This window comes from Vicugna pacos, chromosome 10 (assembly GCF_048564905.1).
Source record: "Vicugna pacos chromosome 10, VicPac4, whole genome shotgun sequence".
In the NCBI taxonomy this organism is placed as follows: domain Eukaryota; kingdom Metazoa; phylum Chordata; class Mammalia; order Artiodactyla; family Camelidae; genus Vicugna; species Vicugna pacos.
The window spans coordinates 27,356,104-27,377,018 of NC_132996.1; the positions used below are offsets into that span (position 1 = coordinate 27,356,104).

At 50.5% G+C, this 20,915-nt stretch overlaps 1 protein-coding gene across 2 annotated transcripts in view; it reads right to left on the reverse strand.

Annotated features, from left to right (window-relative positions):
* Positions 1–3,456: 3,456 nt before the first annotated feature.
* The window catches only part of P2RY6 (pyrimidinergic receptor P2Y6), a 32,806-nt gene continuing 15,347 nt past the window's right edge, over positions 3,457–20,915 (reverse strand). For both annotated transcript variants that reach the window (XM_072970769.1, XM_015238470.3), the window contains exons 2-3: positions 6,349–6,404; positions 3,457–5,681 (exon numbers count right to left, since the gene is read on the reverse strand). In XM_072970769.1, coding sequence (XP_072826870.1) covers positions 4,661–5,681; positions 6,349–6,368 — 1,041 coding nt within the window. In that variant the 5' untranslated portion in view covers positions 6,369–6,404 and the 3' untranslated portion in view covers positions 3,457–4,660. The remainder of the gene's footprint in view (positions 5,682–6,348; positions 6,405–20,915) is intronic.

A 20,915-nucleotide genomic window follows, 5' to 3' on the forward strand; every position in this document is an offset into this window, starting at 1 on the left:
GCCATGCGATTGTTCAGGATCTGGGAAGCATTGTCAAGCTGGTGTCGAATATCTCTTCGATGTTTTTTGATAATCTGTGTTTCCTTTTCTGTGAAGTGCCTGTTTGTGCCTCCTGCCCATTCTATTGGGTTATAATACTCTCTTGTACTATATGAAAATGCTGCCCTAACTTTTCCATGCTCCATACTCTTGGGCTCGTAGAATTGTCACTGTTTTAGAGGTAAGGAAATAGAGGCTCAGAAAAGTGAAGGGGGCTTGTTCAAAGTCACAGAGTCAGAAACAGCCCTCCTGCACTTAACAAATGCCTTCAGAGGCTGGAAGACTCGGCTAAAACAACTTTTTTGTACCTCAAACTGGGTCAGGATTCCCCTGGTCCTCAGCCTTTATTGGACCCCGACTATCTTCCTCTTGAGATCTTCCTCTTGAGAACTTCCTTGCCCCGGCCCTCTTTATGTTCTTCTGAACTCCTCTCCCTGTAATGATCCAGATGTGTATTTGTTTATTTCATTATTGGCATTAGCCTAGGAGCTCCTTGAGGGCAGGGACCCACTGCCCAATATGACGCAGGTGCTCAGTAAATGTTTACTGGATGAACTGTATCCTTGTCTGTACCTCAACACCCTGGATTATTTCTGAGGATAGGGCTGCTGAGAATGGGGCTTTTTTGGAGGGGGGAGGCAATTAGGTTTATTTATCTAGTTAGTTATTAACGGAGGTACTGGGGATTGAACCTAGGACCTTGTGCATTCTAAGCATGCACTCTACCACTGAGCTATACCCTCCCCTGGAGAGTATTTGTTGAACAAATGAATGAGGGAAGGAGGATCCAGCAGTATCCATTGTTAAGATAGATCCAATGCCCCTGGGCTTTTCCTTTTGGAATGGAAATCTGAGACAAGCCCCAGTTACCAACTCTGAGGCTTCTCCATCTTTGGCCTTGCCCTCTGGCTCCCGGTCCTCAATCTCCCGCAGCCAACACTCACAGGTATCCTGTCTTATAAGCACCTTCCCTGGGCCTGGCCTCCTTTGGAAACTTCCTCTCTCTTTTCTTCCCCACCCATCACCTCCACTTCCTCCCCTCCAGCTGCTCCTTCACTCACCCAACTCCACTGCCCCATCATGGCACCATCATTCAGAGACCCTAGGCTTTGGCCTTCCACCTCTCTGGCTCCTCCTCCTCCTAGCCCCCTAATGTTGAAGTTCCCAAGACCTGATCCAGAACCCTCTCTTTTTCTTACTGTCTCCCTCAGGAAGCCCATCCATTCTCCCAGCCTCAAGCCAAAAGTCAGATGTTCATTCCCGAGGCTTTGCAACTCTTTAGGAAGCCTTCCTGGGTGTCTCCAGGTTCTGTTGATTCCTAGCTCCCACTCAGGTGGAGGCCTCACCCCGAGGCTAGACCCTGGCCCACTCCCCAGGCCAGGACACTGCCTGGCCTCCACCAAGGTCCACCATCTCAGTATGGAACCTGGGTAAAGGGGTTAGTTTTGGCGGTGGGTAACAAAGGCCTGAAAAACTAGTAGCTTAAAAAAGATAGACATTTATTTCTCTCTCATGTAACACCTGGGCTGCTTGACCTAGCACTGCATTGTGTAGGGACTAAGAACCAGTCTCTGTCTTCTGATGTCCCCAGACATCTATCTCACTGTGACCCAAAGAATCAAAGTTCCTTCTGTCCAAATTGTCAGTCTCTCCAGTAAGGGCATTTTGAAAGGATTCCCAAGATGGCTTGAGCCTGGTTTTCCCCCTTTTTCCACCAGCTGCAAGCATGTTTCTGACATTACTGTGGAGTTTTAACTCCTGCAGAGTCTTTTTCTAAATGTCCTCAACATGCCTTGGAGATTAGGCAGCTAAAAGAAAAATACTGAATAAGTTATACAGTCTTCTCCTCCCTGCCCTGTCCCTCTGTCCTTCCCTCTGCCCACTCAACCTTCTCAGGTGGAAGGCTCCTTTGCCATGACTGGTTCTGTCAGTATGGGGTCTGCGTGGCCTACAAGCAGCCAAGAGCTGTGGCCAGATTGTTCTACGGGAGGAATACTGAGATCTGGCAGGAAGGAATAAGGATTGGAGGAGAAGTGAGGGGGAATGGGGCAGGGGTATGTGTGGGGATGAGAACAAAGAGCAGAGAGGTTGAGGAGCAGCAGAGGAATGGCTGAAAGAGACATGTGCAGTAAAAAAAATTTTTTTCAATGAGATAATAAGTTTCTACCGTATAGCACAGGGAACTATATTCAATATCTTGTAGTAACCTATCATGTAAAAGAATATGAAAAGGAATATATGTATGTATGTGTGTGACTGAAACATTATACCATACACCAGAAATTTACACAACATTGTAAGCCGACTATACTTCAATTAAAATAAAAAGTGACACGTGCAAGAGGAGAGCAGGTGAAGAGGACTAGGAAGGGCTTTGCATGGTATAATTCCCTTTTGCTGCCTCCTTGGGGACCTTCAGTGAAGATGCCTTTCCAAAGTTTTTTAAGAGGCCTCCGTAAGAGATGGCCTCCAGGCAGCCCTCCAGGTACCCACAGGCCAGAACGACAGGGGGTGAGGGGGCAGGGGTGGGGGTGGGTACCTAGCAGGAACAGTCTGTCATGAGGCCAGTCTGCAGGCTCCCAACTTTCAGGAAGCGGCCTCCTGGTGGTCCTGGGGGTGGCCCTGCATCTCCTCAAGCTGCTGTCTTCTCCTTTAAGAATGAAGCAATGTTACTATATACAAAATAGATAAACAACAAGGACCTACTGTATGGCACAGGGAACTATATTTAATTTCTTGTGATGAGCTGTAATGGAAAAGAATCTGAAACAAAATATGTATGTATATGTATATGTGTGACTCAGTCACTTTGCTGTACACCTGAAACTAACATTATAAATCGACTACAGTTCAATAAAAAATAAGAATTAAAAAAAAAGCAAGCTGTAGAATAGTTAATGTCCTGGAGAAATGTACATGAAATGGTATGTAAAAAAATAAGGCTACAAAGTAGAATGTTTACTGTAACTGAAAATTTATTTTGAATTTTCCTAATATTCTAATGAATGCACATATTTTACTTTTAAAAGAAAAATAAACTTTAAAAACAGTTAAAATGATGAGTTAACTCAAATTTGAGCTTTATTGTGAGCTAAACAGGGTTTTTTATGTTGGCTTAGAGAACAGATGTGTTCACTTATCATATAAATTCATTTTTTTTAACTGAAATGCAGTCAGTTTACAATATTGTAAACTGTAATTTCTGGTGTACAGTATGGTGATTCATTTATACATATATATGTATTCCTTTTCATATTCTTTTTCATTGTAGGCATATAAGTTAATTTATAAATTAACATACATTTTCATAAAATTAAACATGTATGGGAACTTCATATATTGTTCAAGGCCCTGAAAATAAAACCTACAATGCATTAAAAAAAAAAAAAAAAAGGATGAAGCAATGTTGAAGGGCTGTTCCCCTCACTTCGGAGCCCTGGTGGAGGTGTCACCAGGCATCTGAAAGAGGCACATTTGGAGAGGTGGGTGGAGGAGAGGTGGGGTCTGGGGCTCTGCCTAGCATTTAATGCCCTACTCCCAGCCAGCTCCATTCCTTGCCACCCTTCTCCGCACACCCAACTAAACTGAAACTCACTGTTACTTTACAGCCAGGCTCAGTGCATCTCTGCCTCCAGGTTTTGTACACACAGCGTCTTCCAACAAGAGCAGCCTCCTCCTCTCTGCTTTTTGGATTCCTCCCCAGCTCAAGCTCCACGCCTTTGAAGATGCACTCCCTAATGCTTCCCTTAGCTGAGCCCCCACTGCCTCAAGCATCTGGCCCATTCTTGCTATTATCTGGAGAGTGGCCACCGCACTGGTCTTGGTTTCTCAGCTTTCACACACAGGAGACCACATGCCCTCCACCCCAGGTCTCTGCCTGTCTTCCCGAGGCTGCACTAACGTGCACCCTACTTCTGTTTGCAGAGCTCCCACTAAGCCTTCAACATCTGGTTCAGACACCCACCCTTCTATCCCCCACCCCCACCACCAAGAGATCTTTCCAGACTCCTTGGACTGGGTCATGGGCATCCTCTGGGCACCCCTTCTCCTTAGTCATACTTCCCGCTGTCACAGCCTTGACATCACTGTGTCAGTGCCTCTAGAAGTTGAGAGTTTGTATGGGGCAGGGCTCAAGCTGGTTCTTCTGGGGCCCCAGAACCAACCCAGGCCCCAGCACAAGGTGTCAGTAAAGCTTTGCTGAATGAATGGAACATCACACATTCTGCCCAGAAAGCTCATATTCATCTCTCAAAACCCAACTCAAAAGCTCCTTCCCAGAAGCTCTCACCTTCTTATCTTCCCTTACTCCCTTTATTGGTGATGCCAAAGCATGCAGCATACTCCTCAATTATACTGCATGTCTCACTATTTGTGAGCAGCTTAACATGGCTTCTCTAACTCTCCATGGCTTCCTGGGACCTTCTGAAGAGCCAGTCCCAGGCTTTGCCTCTCTCTGTGCCCACAGGGCCTGGTCCAGAGAAAGGGATTAATAAACAGCTGTTAGTGAGATTGTGGGGTCTGTGGGAGACCTCACTCCACGCCCAGCTGAGCTAAGCTCTAATTTTCTGCATGGCTTCAGGTTGCCGGCTGCCCATGTCCCAGGTGTCCTGTCCCAATAGACTCAGCGACCCTGTCGCTGCCACTTGGCTGTGAGTTTCTGTAGCAGCTCATGTGGCCGCCGGCGGAACTTCTTCTGGGTGAAGTAGAAAAGGATGGGGTCCAGTACACTGTTGGCACTGGCGAAGGGCCGTGTGCCCTTATAGGCAGCTGCAAAGGTCTCCAGCACAGGGCAGGGGACACCAGGTGTAGAGCGCACCGCCAGATAGGCTGTCTTGGTGATGTGGAAAGGCAGGAAGCTGATGGCAAAGACAGCTGCCACCACCATAGCCATGCGGGCTGCCTTGCCACGCCGCTCCTGGGCCACAGGCCCTGCTGGGCCATCCTGGCGACACAGACGTCGGGCCAGCCGGCAGTAGCAGGCCAGCAGGGCGACAAAGGGCAGCAGGAAGCCAATGACCGTGAGGGCCATGCCATAAGGCATGTAGCTGGTGGCCAGGGCAGGGGGACTCAGGTCGTAGCAGACAGTGCGGTTACGTTGGATGCCTGTAGCAGCAAAGAGGGCTGTGGGCAGGCACTGGGTGGTCACTGCCAGCCATACAGCCCCGCACACTAGCCAGGCAGCCCGGCGGCCCCCACGCTTGTGCCAGGGGGCCAGAGGGTGGCAGATGCCCAGGTAGCGTTGGAAGCTGATGCAGGTAAGAAAGAGGATGCTGCCATGAAGGTTGGCATAGAAGAGGAAGCGGACCAGGCGGCAGGCGAGGTCTCCAAAGGGCCAGTGGTCACCTCGGGCATAGTTGTAGATGAGCAGGGGCAGGGAGCAGGCATACAACAGGTCAGCCAGGGCCAGGTTCAGGGTGTACACAGCTGTGCGGGTCAGGGCCCGGCGGGATGTGCAAATCTGGGCAATGATGCAGGCGTTCAGTGGCAGGCCAGCTGCCAGCACCACCGAGTACACAGGTGGCAGCAGTAGTCGCTTAAAGTTCTCTTGGTAGACGCAGGTAGTGGGTGGCGATCCCATGGCCTGGCCTGTGCCATTGTCCCACTCCATGGCTGTCCAACTGGGCTTCCTACATCCAGAGAGCCTGGAGAAGTAACACACAACCTGTCAGTGATCACACTCATTGTGTGGCCCCTGGCCCTCTCTGGGCCTTGATCTCTACCTGAACCGTCTCTGATACTTGCCCCCACCCCTACGGAAGCCCCCACAGCCCTCACTTTAAGGAGACCTGGAATACAATAAAGCTCAAGCTTAGGAGATATACAATTCTCTTTCTTTCTATAATATTCATTTCCCACCAACTTTTCTGGTGAATTTCTATTCATTTTTCAAAACCGTAGTCAAATGTCTCCTCTGTAAGTGGAGATTAACAGACTTTGGTTTGAATCCCAGCTCTGCTACTTACTAGTTATGTGACCTTGGACTAGTGATATGATATACTTTATCTGAGCCTCAGTTTTCCCATCTGAAAAATGGGGGAAATGATGCACCCACCTCTCAGGATGTCATGAGGTTAGAGGCACTAAATCATGCGATTCAGGGCTTCCCTGGGCTCCCTGGAGTTTGGACACTGTGGTCATGGTGGGCCTGCCTGTCTATCTCTTTCCCAGATTGGGAAGCTCCTAAGAGGTGCCAGATCTGGTACTTCTCTGTGTCTGAGAGCCCAACCTGGGAACCAGGGCAGGGAAGACCATGGTAACTTAATCACACGAGCAGAATGTCTACACTTCTGAGCTAAGGACAGTGCCCACCTCCTCAGCCTGGGCTCCATCTTCCATGGTTCTTCTTTTGGCCTCAGTCTTCTTATCTGTAAAATGGGGGAAGGAGGTGATTTAGGAGTTCCCTAAGTCTCCTTCCACTGGATGGGAGGCTACAAATGTGTATCCGGGAGAAAACAAAACAAAACACTGAAGCCACAGCGCCCCCTGGTGGCCAGAGTGAAAACAGTTTCCCTGAAGGCAAATGGCTAAGGGACCAAGCATTTGTAAAGTCTATAGCTTACTTTACAGAGAGGGAAATCCAGGCATAGTGAGGGGCAGTGACTGCTCAAACTTAATAAGTTAGAAACAGAGCCAGAACCAGAATCAAACTGCCTTATTCAGAGTAGGCAACATAGTATGGCCCACAGACATGGAAAGTGGAGGTTAGAAATCTAGCTTCAGAGATAGCCAGGCCTGATTCAAATCCTGGCTCCCCTACTTCTTTGCTGTTCTATCTAGGGGATGTTGCTTGCCCTTTCTGGGCCTGTGTCCTTATCAGTAAAACTGTCATAGACCTGGTATGCAGTAGGTGCTTAATAAATGCCATGCTATTGCTTCCTACATCTTGTCCCTCCACTCATCCCTTCAGGCTCCCTTTTCAGAACCAGCAGAACAAATGCTTTATGAGGGCCCCTGGTGGGATAAGTCTGACTTGTGAATACTCAACACCCAACTGGCATTTCCACATTTACTGGTGTCCAGAGGGAATTCACAACGTAAATCCAGTGGACCTATAAGGGAAAGCCTTTGGGATAGGGAGTCAAGTCATCTCCTCTCCCCTCCCTATTTTATAGATGCAAGAAACTGAGGCAGGCCCAGAAAAAACATAAATTCCTGCAAACGCAAAAGTTATATTAAAGCAAAACATAACTCCTCAAATGAAGTTCTCACCACTTAAAATTTGATTTTGATCAAAATACTTTACCTCTGGGCAACTGCAAAATGAGGATGTTTGGATTCTCTAGTCTGTATCCCACAGGTCACGTCACCTATATGTATCAAAGATTCTTCCTGGGGCTTCAGCCCACATGCTAGGAGTACTGGGTGCCCAGCTAATCAGTTAGGCATGAGGGTGAGGCCAGTGAAGGAAGCATGATGGTCCACCCATTGTCACCAGGAAGCCAAGATTAGTGCAGGCAAGAGAAAGTGCATTCATTCATCTCTTCATTTGTGTGTTCAGGCCATTCTTTCATTCATGTATTCATTCTCTTGTTTTCACATGCCAGGCATTTCATGGGTACTCACTGCTTGCTGGATGCACAGGGCACAGTGTATAGATGTAGATGTAGACAGATACATACATACATAGATATATGCATATATGTACACAGGTACATATTCATACACAGGTACATATGCTAGTCTGAGTTGGGAGACCAGGGCAAGCCATAGGACAGAAGACATTTTCAGTGGAGGATGAAGAATGGAGCAAGTCCCTGGAGGCTAAGGAAGATTTCCATGGGTGGAGAGCGGGGTGAGGCCCCCTGGGGTGTCCCTAGGCAGGGAGGAAGGTGGAGCAGCCTGCTAGGGCAGAGGGTCATGGCAAGGAGAGGAAAGTGGGTAGAAGGAACGGTGCTGTGCCCCTGAACCCTCTCTGGGGAGGTCTGTCACCCTCAGACACCCTGAGAGAGAGCCACCTGCAGGTGACTGGAGACTCCAGGTGTTTTCTGGCCCCCACTCCAGTGAGACTGGTCCTCTCTGAAGGAGGCAGGGGCTGCTCAAGCGGGCGGACCCAGGCAAACCTTCAGGTCTGCCCCAGGAAAGGCAAGCCTAAGTGTCATCCACCCTGCCTTCTGAGGACCTGAGAGGGGAGAACTGCTCTCCCACTTCCTGGCAAGAGCTGGTCCCCAGGGAGGGCTTGCATAGTCCCTGCCTCCAGGTAGCAGCTGACATTGGCTCTCTCAAGCTTTCACATCTGTAACTCACTCTTGGGCCCTATGCCCTGGATCAGCTCAGACCCCAACCTCTTCCTGGGCTTCAGCTGCTCTGCCTGCAGTGGGGGGCTTTCTAACAGGTGGGCTCTGATTCCATCTTTCTCTGCATCTCTCTGCCCTCTGGAGAAAAGCTCAAACTCTTGTCCTAAAATTCAAGCTCCCTGCCAAGCTCTCAGGCCTCATCGGTCATTCCACTCTGCCCATTCCTTTCTTGCTACAGTGTTTCCAAGATACCACAGCCGTTCAGAGCCAGAGATACATATTTCCTCTCTGGCCTCCCCATCTTTGCTGTTCTCTTCAACACAAAGTGCCATTTCACCCATCTATGTCAAACTCTAAGTGTCCATCAAGCTCCAGATTCAAACTTACGCCTTCCTTTTCTGATCCCCCAGTTGGGAGGAGTCCCTTCCTCTAGGTCCCTCCAACTCTGTGGACCTCCTTTAGGTGTGCACTAGACCCAGCCTGCCTGCCCAAAGTCAGAGTTCCTTATCCCCCACCCGAACCTGCCACTGGCCTATGGCCCCGAGATGCGCCAACACTCACATGCAGTCTCTCGTTCCTGAAACGCCTTGATAACTCCAAGTGCGTTGGGTCAAGGGGAGGCCAGATATGAAATGCTCCACTCTTCTACCCTCAGCACAGGCTGTAACACCTCTGACGGGGCAGCTTCCTCTGTTTCCTGGCAGGGCTGTCTCTGACTGAAATAGCCCCTGCAAGGGCCACCCCCTCCCCGCCACCCTCAACTCCAAAGCCTGACGGAAACTGAGTCTCAGGAGCAAAGAGGAGGAGAAAAGTTCTCCTTCCGGGAACCCTCCCCACCCCAGCAGAGGAAAGAGGGTGAAGAGAGGGCAGAGAGAGAGGTGGGGGAGGACCAGAGGCTGATGGTCAAAGACCAGTCCCACAGACCCAGCAGCTTCCTTTCTCCTCAGCCCTCTCTCAGTCTTCTCATCTGTCCAATGGGTTGTTTGGTGGTTAAAGAACTTTTGGGCCCTCTTTGGCTGTAACACCCAAGTCATCTTCCCAGTCACTCCTCCATCCATCCCTCTTTTCTTCATTCATTCAATAGCTCATTCACTGATGCATCCATCCCTCTCTGGGGTCACCCACTTATACACTCACTTATTCAGCCACTTTTTCCCTCCCTCCCTCTCTTCCTTTTCTCTACAAGCATGGCAGGCCCAAAGCTCCCTGGGAGTGAGGGGCATGGGTTGAGGGGATACAGGTGATGCCCTCAGTACTCAACTGAGTGTGATTCTCCCTGTCAGTGCCAAGCCCTCCCCCAACCCCTCCTCACCACCCAGCCAGGAAGAAGAGCTGTTAGGATGTGGCTTCTTCGCTGTCCCAAGGAAGCTGACTCCAGTGCTGGAGACAGCATTCAAGGGGTGACCTGGAGGTTGTAGGCTTTCATTTGGAGCAGCTGAGCCAGCTAGGGGGTAGGACAGAATGGTGCAGGGAAAGAACACTGCCCGGGGAGTTTGAGGCCCAGGTTCTGGTTCTACCCTGGTGCCTACTCACTGTGTGACTCTGGATGAGCCCCTTCCCCCTCTCATGCAATGTGGTCATACTGGCCACCAGCATGTTGTGAGAGTGACCTGATAAAGGGAGGGAAGACTCTTTTTACTCCGTAAGGTGAAAGCACTAACCTCACCACCAAATCTATTTTACAGGCAAGGGGATTGAGGAATCCAGGCTGGGCCAAAAGTTTACACCAAACTGAGTAAATTCAGGTTTGAGCTGCCAGTAAACCCTTGGCCAGTCGTACATGAATTGAGCACCTATTGCTTATTCCAGTCTGTGCTAGGAGGTCACTTGTGCCTGCTGAGGATGTGAACCTCCTGGTCTGATCTGAGCTGTGCTGGGGCTCAGCAGGGCAAAGAGGCCTGGCCTTCAGTCCAGCAGCCAGTCCTCTGCTGGATTCCCAGGACGACCTCCTATGGTTGCCCCCACCACGGTGTCTGCCCCAAGAATAGGAGCAGCTCTGAGGGCTTCCTGAAGGTGTCAGCTCCAGGGCAAGGCTTGGGTCTCAGTTCCTGCCACCTGAGTGGGGCCCAGGAGGGAGAGCTTGGGTATTCGGGGTCATGAGTGCACCTGGGAGGGAGTGACGTGGAAGAGCTCCTAGAAAAGGCATGTCTGTTGCTGGGCTTAAAGGGCTGGGAGGGACTTAGACACATTAAAAAGAATGAAGAGGGCACCACAGGCAGGAGGCACAGAGGTAGGGGATGGATGAACCTACCCTGTCCAAGAAATGAAGAAGAAATACTGCAGCCAGAACATGGGATGAGTTGTGCGAAGAGGGGACCAGATGGGAAGCCTGAGGGGCTGGCCCATCAGGAAACCTCAAGCAGAGCTCAAGTGCCACTGCCCAGCTCCCAAGTGCCACTTCCTTGTTCTCAAGTGCCACTGCCCTGTTCCCAAATACCACTGCCCTGCTCCCAAGTGCCACTGCCCAGCTCCCAAGCCTGCCAGGGCTCCCAGCCCAGCTTCAGCCTTCCCCACTGGGCTTTCCAGCCCCCAGGCCTGTCACATGCTGTTTCCTCTGCCTGGGATGCTTTCACCCACCTTCTGTGAATAATATGACTTATCCTTCCTTTTAGTTTTCTCATCTGTAAATGAGAGTGATCACTGGTATCAACCATACAGGCTGTTGTAAGCATTAAATGTGAGCTGCCCTAGCACACAGCAAGTATGCGACAAACGTTTGTTAACTGAATGAACCAGTTCCAGGCCCAGCTTTGGACTCCTTGCTCCTTCAGTTCACCCTGGTCTCCACTGATTTCAGGGTCCTCAGCACCAGGAGTCATTTATTAACTGCCTACCATGTGCCAGATGTTTTATCTTCAGTTCTGGGCAGGTAGTGGTGATTATTCTCTCCATTTTACCAGTGAAGGAACTAAGACTCAGGAAGGCTAGGGAGTTTCCCAAGGTGTCCCAGCCCAGTAGCATTTCAACATGGTCTCACTCTACAGCCTCCTTTTCCATTGTTCCCCAGCAATTCCATGCTTCATGATGTTCAAGCCAGAGGATTCCCCCAGGAGTGTCTTCCCTGCCCTGAGAGCCTTTGGCCATGAGATGGCGCCAGGAGACTGCCCAGGATGGCCAAGCTTGTGCCCTCAGACAGCAGCCCTCAGAGGAGGGCAGGGGGCAGGTCTATACACCGCCGCTGGGGACACTGGCAGGGCAGTAAGGCCAGTGTTGAGCCCTGCCTGGCTGAGGAAGAGGCTGGGGGAATGGCTCCCTTACACCAAGCATTCACCGCCCATCTCCACTCCAGGTACACCACTGGCAGAAACACTGAAGTCCCTCACCCCGTGGAGGGGACAACCTCTGCTGGTATCCTTTTTTCAATTCAGGCAACAACATGTGGGGTCAGTTTATGCCTGCAGCAGAAGCAATTCAGTTAAAATGTAAGAAGAAATGACAAGGGTTGAAACTCCTTGGGCTGTTTGGATCCTGTGGTTTCAGGATACCCCTTTAGCTGGCTCAGTAGCCTTCTCCCATGCCTGCCCCCGCCTCAGCCCCTAAGCCTTTTTATCTGGAAGGGATGAGGAGGCCTGATGGCCAGAGGCAGGAGCTGGAAGCCTGAGTCACTGCCTGCCAGCCAGCCAGGAACCAGCACAGACCAGACATGGGAAGAGGCCTCCTAACTTTGGCCTGCCTGCCTTCTGGGAAACAAGGCCTGGAAACCCCCTTGCTCGCCTGTGACCTATAAGCTTAGCAGCAAAGGCACAGGATGACAGGGATCAAGACCTAGCTTCCTTCCCCTGAGGAGTCAGACAGGCTGGGACATACCAACTTGCTGTTGATTAAGGGTGAGCCACCTACCTTCTCTGAGCCTGAGTCGTAACCTGATAAACGACTAGGTTCCTGGGGCCAGTGCCTCCCTGACACCCAGAGGACAATGGGCACAGGGCACAGCCAACCCCTCCTGGAGGAGTATTCACCTCACCTGTGATATCAGGCAAACCCGGCAGGAGGAGGGTACAGGAGGGAAAGAAACCTGATTTCTCTTCCCTTTTTCCACTCCCTTGTCTAACCTCCTGCTCAGCAGGAATTAAATCTGGAACTGAAACAGCCATTTTGAGTGCAAGGAAGGGGAAGCTGTAGCTTTGGGGAATTTGGGGGTTGAGGCTGCTTCCGTTAGTTTTTCCCTGGCCTCTGTAGGTTGAGCAAAGAGGAAACTTGTATCTCCTGTAGCTCTACTAAGCCCCAGGCCCCAGCTGCCTATCAGTGAGCTCATGTCATCCTCACCACAATCTGGACAGATGTTTTTATTGTGCAAAATGCTTCACTGCGCAAAAAAGCTTCACATGCCACATCTCATTTATTCTTCAGAGCTACCACCCTCACTTTGCAGATGAGGGAGCTGAGGCCTGGCAAAATCTCTTGGGCATGTGAATAAGGAGGTCTGAGACCACGGTAACCTAGTAGGCACAAGGCTGAGAAGTCAAAGGGCAGCCTCGGGGCTGAGGAACTGTGGGAGAGCACAGGGGCTCAGATAGCAGATGCAACAGGGCAGCCCCTGCCAGCAGACAGAGAACCCATAATGGCTGGCTTTCCAAGTCCACACCCAGGGGGCTGCAGCAGCTCCCATCCCAGGCCCTGGGAAATCCCAGGAACTTTCAATAAACCCTCTTCCCTGGAGCTATGTGAGAGGGTCTCTGTTCCTTGCCTGGAACCCCTGTCTCACTTTTAAAATCTCCCTGTGGAGGTGCACCATTTGGACTCCCCTTCAAGAAAAAATGTGCTGTTTAGATGCAAGGAGTGCAATTGGCTAGAAGCCTCTATTTCTGCCTTTAAGACTTGCCTGTCTTCCCAGATAACCAGGCTCCAGTCCACTGGGGAAGAGATGGCCCAGGTCCAGCCATCTGGCCAGTCCTGCAGGGCGTCACTATTCTGCTCCTCTTTACTTTCTCCCACCTAATTCTCAGACCCTTCTCATGATGACAGCCTCCCCTCCTTCTACTGGAGTCCTGAGGATCTAGGAGTGGTGGGCCTGTGACCTAGGCCTGCCAATGAGACAAGAGTGGGCTCCTCCAGCCCTTTAACCAGCTTGGGGTGGATGGCAACTTTCACTGGGTGCCTTAGATTTTGAAGCTTTTGCTGAAACAATGGGAAGGAGACAGGTTTCCCCCTGGCTTTGCAAAGCTGGTAGGAAGTGAGCCTGGAGATGCTGGAGCCAGGTGAACTATGTGCCAGCCACTGTTCAGTGAACTGAAGATAAACCAGGGAGGAGACTGTCCAAAATAAAGCCAAGGGATGGCAGAGTTGAGAGATGAGAACACACAGGTTCCTGAGAACACCACTGAGCGCCTGGTTCCAGCTATGCCTGAAGCTTTACCTTTCACTGGACTTTCTGAAGGCATGAGCTGATAAATTCCCTTGTTGCCTCAGACCATTTGACCTAGTATTGTCACTTAAAATCAGGAGTCCTGCCTATAGTCCTGTACCCCCATGCCTCCCTACTCCTCTTTCAACAGCCCATATTTACAGCTTTGGCCTCAGAACCCTCATATCCCTGTAGTGGAGGCTGGAACTGACCATGTACCTGGAGGCCACAAGCCGAGGAGCAGGTAGGGACTGAGGGACTGTTAGGTCAAGCCTAGTCTCCATGGGGGCAGCCAGGGAAGCCCCCCAGTTCATTTCCCATGAGGAGAGCCCCTCTTTCACTGGCTTCCAGAGTAACTACTGTGTCATGTCAGTAGCTCCTGAGAAGGAAACAAGAAAACTAGAAACCCAGGTTCAAGTCCTAGATTCATCACCCATTTTCTGTGTGACTCTAGGGAGGTCACTCCATTTCCCCATGCCTCATTTTCCTGAACAACTTCACTGCTACAGGTTCTTGGCGACTCAGCTGGTGCCAGCCACTGAACTAAGTGCTGTTATGGCAGGATCTCTTTTGCTCTTCAATGGACCTGTGTGGTGAGCTGTTTATCCCCATTTTACAGGCAAGAAAATGGGCTTAGAGAAGACTGGTGACTTGCTCAAGGTGACACAGTGAGTCAGTGGTGAGCCAGGATGAGGACACAGATCTGAAAAACACTAAAGTCCATGCTCAGGAAGAAAAGTGACATTTCCCTATGAGGCCAGAGAGATCAGGAACTTGCCTAAAGTACACAGTAAAGCTACCACACCATCCTGCCTCTTGGGAACAGAGTGGCCTGAGACAGGGGGCAGGGAATCAGGGCAGAAAAGAACAGCCCAAGGGGCAATGTCAGCCAGACTCCTTCCCTTCCCTAATTTTGTTAGGAATTGAGGACAAGGTCTGCTTTCCCTTTGTGGCTCCAGACACCAGCACCCAAGAGGCACTGGGAAATGTTAACTTAGTGACCCAGTCTGTAAAGATGAGCCTCATGGCTCTGTCCTTGGTGCTGCCTGGCTAAATCAAATCTAATCTTGGTCTTGGCTGATGACAGAAAAGATTTGTTGGGGGGATGAAGGTAATGGCTGCAGGAGTAGCACCTCTGAGCCTACCTGAATCCCCTCAGACCACCAACACTGCCTGAGTGTTTACTGTGGGTTATGGTGCTGCCCATTTCACAGACAGACACTGAGGCTCCAAAGGTAGGCAACTATGTCCATAGCTCTCACAGGTAATGCTTGTGTGCAAAGAAAACCTCAGAGGACACCTCATCTCCCCTCTCTCGCCCTCTGCCTTGGCCCTGCTCTATCTCCGGCACCTGAGCAGAGACAAGAAACCCAACTGGACCCCAGAACCTAGGGGTCAACAACAAGGCTCTGAGTTCTGGACCATCAGGGCCAGAGAGGCCTTAAGAGTGTCTGACCCAGAGCTCTCCTCAATACCTCAGAGAAGGAGGCTCCCTGAAGCCTCTTGGACAGGCTTGTCTGGCCACTGCTTACATATTTCCCATGATGGGGAGCTCACTCCTTCTCTCCCAGGCTGCTGCATTCCACCTTGAGAAAGCTCACTGAAACACATGCTTTGTCATACCGAGTCCTGAGAGCTGCCCCTGGTCACTGCTTCCATTCCCCCATCTAAGCCTTCTTCTGGAGGTCTAGAGCTTGGCTGCCCCCAGACACCCAGGACACTCTACAGAGACTGTCCCAAGACTATTCATCAGTTGGTCTTCATTCCCACCAGGTAAGTCCAGGGCTCATGTCCAAGCCCAGGGACCCTAGGGGTTGAGGCCAGAAACCAGGCATGAGGCCAGGAGGCCATAACCATTTCCAAACCAGAAGACAAAACCCTTTGCCTCCATCCTGTCAGATGTCAGCCATATGGGACTGGGGCCTTATCTATGGCCAAGCTAGTGTGGGAGAGGCAGCACTTTGTAGGCACCTGAGAGGTGGCCCGGGGGGCAGAGATCAAAGTTAGGGCACCTGCAGGGCTCAGAGTATAATGTGGGGGGCCAGCGGGTGGCACAGGGGATCCTGTCTCGGAGTGCACTGTTGCATGTGAAGTGTGTATAAAAACACAGGACAGACCTCATGCCCTTCAGGTGGTCATTCAAACAACACCTTTGTGGTGAGGTTCCCCCACTCCCTGCCACCATTCTAGCTAAAATTGCAACCTCCCACCTACTCCCCTCCTCCACTGTATTTTTCTCCTTAGCATTTATCATCTTTGAATATACTATTTGATTTGTTTGCTTATTGTCTGCCTCCTTCCACCAGAACATAAACTCCACCAGGGCAGGGGTTTTCATATTTTATTCACTACTGCATCCCTAGTGCCTAGGATAGTACCTGACACGAAGTAGGTACTCAATATGTATTTGTTGGATGGATGGATGGATGAATTTCTAGGGATAGCTCAAGAATGTCAACACAATCTCAGAAGTGACCTTGATGCAACAGACTTTAGGAAAAAAACAGACCATTGTGAAGTGACTTCTGTTTGACATCACCCCGTTGAGGCTGGTGCCGGGCTGGGGGAGGGGAGCTGCATATGTGGCGGCTTTCAGGAAAGGGCCTGGACTCTGCTGGGAATTTGAGGGTGGCGCTCAGGGTAGGCATGGCCTCTCCAGAATGTTTGTTTAGGTGGGAACGGGGGTTGAGGGTGGAAGAAAGGTGGTATTCTGGAGGGGGTAGATGAAGGGACTGATACCTTTGCATAGCTCATGACATTGGTTTGAGAAAACATCAATTGTCTGTATCATATAATCGGAGGGGCTGTCAATCATGGAGGAGGTAAGGGTGGAAGGCACAAAGCTCACCTAGCTACCCCCAGCACCACCCGTGGTCATACAAGATATGAGATCCACTCCAGAACACACCTCTCCTTAGTCCCTGGAAAACCCAGAATTCTTCAAGCCTCATTAATTCTAATTCTCCCATTAAGTCCCATATACCCACCTCAACCCATCTCTCTCTCTGGGTGGGGTCCAGGTCAGTTAGGGCCAAATGTCCCTTCCTGGCATCTGCACCCCTCTGCCACACATCACTGTTTCCTCCTCTACAGAGCTTGGTACCTGACAGACCTGGTTGCTGTCCTGGCTCTTATAAATACTGACTTTACCTCTCTGATCCTCAGTGTCCTTAATTACAAAATAAAGATAATAATACCCACCTCACAGCGCTGTTGGGGCTCAAACGAAGTAATGGATCTAGAACACCCAGCCTGGTATCTCATGCGAGCAGGTATTCACTCAGTGGGGCTTCTATCATTGCTTCAATTTTACCACAGACCAGCTGAGAATGGCCTCACTTGTAGCCTTTGCTTATTCACTCACTCACTTTTTCACTCATTTATTCATTTGATATGTATTTACAGGGAGGCTTACAATGTGCACAGACTTCACTGGGCTCTGGTCCTTGTCCTGGAGGAAAGACTGATGAAGGGGTCTTTGGAAAGACAGAGGAGGCCCCTATCTCTGCCTACTAAAGAAGGCTCCCTGGAGGAGATGCTTCTTTGGTGGACTGTGGACAAGGAAAGGGAGGGTGTTCCCCACAAAGAGACCTGCTGGAGATATGAGGGTACAGGTATCTACATGTGTTTGTGTTTATAGGAGGTAAGGCTGAGAGGTCATCAGAGCCAGGTCCCAACAGGCCTTACTCAAATACCAGGCTACAAATTTAGTCTCTGCATTGTGGATACCAGCCAAGGAACCCTCGATGGTTTGTAAAGCAGGGCAGAGGAATGATCAGATTTGAGATTTAGGAGGTCCCTTGTGCTGCTGGATGGAGGATGGATTGGATATGGTTAACGTCCAGGTCAGAGACAACCGCATGAAGTGGCTGGGACAGGGAGGCTGCAGGGCCAGCTGGTGGCAGAGCCAAATCAGGGGCCTTGAAACCTGGGCTTACAGCAGCCTTCTATCCCTTTTCTACACTCCTGTCCACAAGCATCGACAGCCATAGTGCTAGAAAGACAGACTGGAGGAGTCAGTTTCTCAGAGATGCCCTATTTCGATCCTCAGGTCACGGACGGGAATCTGAGACCCAGAGCAGGCAAGAGGATGACCTACAGCCCTGTAGAGTCCATGGAGGGCCTTCTGCCCCTGTACCCTGTTACCAAACCTGCTGCCCCAGTCTGACACTCCTCTCCAGGGGAAGCAAGGCTGTGGCTTTGGTGGATGGGGACTCAGAAGAGTTCTGAAGGGTAACTTGTTCCAACTGCCAGGCCCATGTAGGCCCTCCCATCTCTGACTGGGTAGGGAGAGGCCTTAGAGCTTCCTGAATTCTCTCCTCTTCTCCTTCACACCCATTTGGCAGCTGAGGAAACTAAGACCCAGAGAAGAGAGGCATTTAGCTCCTGGGATAAACACAGCTCTTTGGGCCTTGAGATGGATGTCAGGTGTAGAAGGCAGAATACCTGGTCCTAGTCCTAGCCCCACTGCTGGGCAGCTGGATTCATGCTTCCTGAGAACCCTCAGCTGGCAAGCAGTGGAGATCCTATGGCATTGGCATCTGGCCTTGGCCTGGCCCTTGTGCCCAGCACCATTCCCAGGGCACACTTCCCTTCCATACCAGCCTCTGTAATGCATGGCTGATGAGGACCAAACAGGAAGGAACCGTCCACTCCCAGGAACTGCGGGTCTGGGCTGATTCCTTCTTTGGTGCAGGAGCCCAGGTCCCACTCTGTCCAAAGGAACCAGATGATCCCATCAGCACAGCTCAGCCAGGCTGGGCCTCAGCCTCACCAGCCTTCTGGGGGTGGGGTTGGTGAGGAGGCCTGGCTCTGGTTTCTAGAGCTTGCAGGCTTGACCACGTTCCCTCAGTGTCTGGCCTTGTGCTTGACCTGGGCGCTACTCAAGGGTGGGACTGGGCTGTGGGGAGTATATGGGACTGCAAGGGAGAGATGGTTACTAACTGGTTAAAGTGGTCAGTGACAGTGCCTGCTACCTTCCAGTCTCAGGTGGAGAGGCCAGCGGGGCAGGGCCTGCTCATCGCCATTTTCCCTGTGGGAAAACCCAGGGAGGCCCCACTTCAAACCATTCATCAAGCCCTGTGTGTTCTCCATCTTTGCATTTGTCAGACTATCCCCTCCTCTTATCCTGTGGTCCCTGCCTCAACCTAGTTGGCGGCCATCTCATGCTCTGTCTTCCATCTCCCCGGCCAATCCATCCTTTTCTGCAGCTAGAGGGGTTCTTGCTCAGCAAAAACCTAACCTAATCATTGTCCTGCCTAAGCATTGTATGGCTTCCCAGAGCCTGAGGATAAGGGCAAACCTGGGTCCTGCTGACCTCTCTGTTCTCAGCACTCATGCCTGCCCCTCGCATGCAACCTGCAGGGCCCTGAACTACTTTCACTTTCTGGGACCAGCTGTGCTCTCCTCTGTGCCACGGTCAGTGCTGTTTCTGCCCCTGGATCGCCCTCTCCCCACACTGCAGCTGGCAGGTTCCCACTGTGAACTCAACAACACAGGAGCCCCAGGTCCTATACTCAGGAGCTCAGCATAGACAAAGGACGTGTACATGAAGACCTGCAATCCGAGGCAGACGTCCTGCGCCAGAGCCCTGTGGGAGCCCAGGCAGGGAGGGATGGTTCGGCAGGCAGGGGAGGCATGGTGGAGGCGGCAGCAACGAAATGGCCGAGTGCACGTAGAGGAAAATGGCATTCCAGGCAGAGAGAGCAGTAAGGGCAGAGGCTGGATGAAACACACTGAAGAACGGTGAACACAGCTGGAGCAGCCAGTGTACCAGCAAATGCGGTCAGAAAAGAGGCCCAAACTTATAATAAATGATACAAGTATTGAACTATTACTCTGTGCCGGATGTACAGTACCCTGTTTAATCCTCATAATGACCCTGCGAGATAAGACTGGTATTATCTCCATTTTATACCTCAAGTGAAAAACCAAGGCACAGCGAGCTTAGCTGACTTGCCCAAGGTAGCAGGGGTAGAAGGAATGGCTACTGGGCTATAAGCCCAGGCAGTCTGGCTCCAGAGTTCACAGCCTTAGCTCCTACAGTACACAAGGGTTAGGGTAGGGAGGTTCTCAGGTTGCAGGGAAATTCAGCCCCTCGATTGCTCTGCTCAATCTGCCTGGGACCCAGGTTGCTTGGGCTCAGCCTCCTACTAATCACAGGGCACCATAAATGCTGCCTCCTCCAGGAAGTCTTCAGGGACCAACTAAAAGGATTCCTTCTACTTCCAGTGCCCCCATGGGAAATCTGAGGTAAGGCATGTCCTGTCAAACAAAGCCTCCCAACCCTCCTACCCATCAGATTCCTGGACCACTTTGGGGGAAGAATGTTTGCCTGTCATGCAGCTCGTGATATGGGGAGCCCCCTCCTCCATTCCATGGTAATCTTGTTCATTCAAGGCAGGCATCTGACCCAGAGCTGATCAATCAGAGCATCTATCTAGACCCTTAACCAGTGATTGGTTCAGGGGAAACCAATTAGCGTCTACTCCAGCATTTTGGTGGAACCAGCGTGAAAAGTTCTTTCCCAGGATTATTAGCTATGAGGGTCATGGAAGCCTGATGCTTCTGGAAAGAATTTGGATGAGAGTGTAGGAACCAGTAGAAAATCAGGAGAAAGGGTACAAAAAAGAGAGAGTTCTGATGGCATCACTGTAACTGCTGGCTCTAACAGTGTCTGAGCTAGGTCAGCCTTTGAATTTTCCTCTACATTCACTAATGCCGTTCTTGCCCAAATTAGTTGCATTCGTCATGTGCAATAAAAACAGGCCTGACCACTATGACACCAAAAGCACAGGCAACAAAAGAAAAAATAGATAAACTGGATTTCATCAAAATTAAAAAACTTTTGTGCATCAAAGGATGCCATTAACAGAATGAAAAGGCAACCCACAGAATGAGAGAAAATATTTGCAAGCAATATACCTGATAAGGGATAAATACCCAGGAAAAAATATATATATAACTCTTGCAACTCAAAAACAAAAAACAACGGAACTCAAAAATTGGGAAAAGATTTGAATAGACATTCTCTAAGGAATATATCCAAATGGCTAATGAACATGGGCAAGGATGCTCAACATCACTAATCATTAGGGAAATGCACATCAAAACTATATTACCTCACACTCATCAGGATGGCTATGTAAGAAAAAATGGAAAATAACATGTTGGTGGGGATGTGGAGCTACTGGAACCCTTGCACATTGCTGGTAGGAATGTAAAAATAGTGCAGATCTGTGAAAAACAGTATGGCAGTTCCTCAAAAACAAACAAACAAACAAACATAGAATGACTAA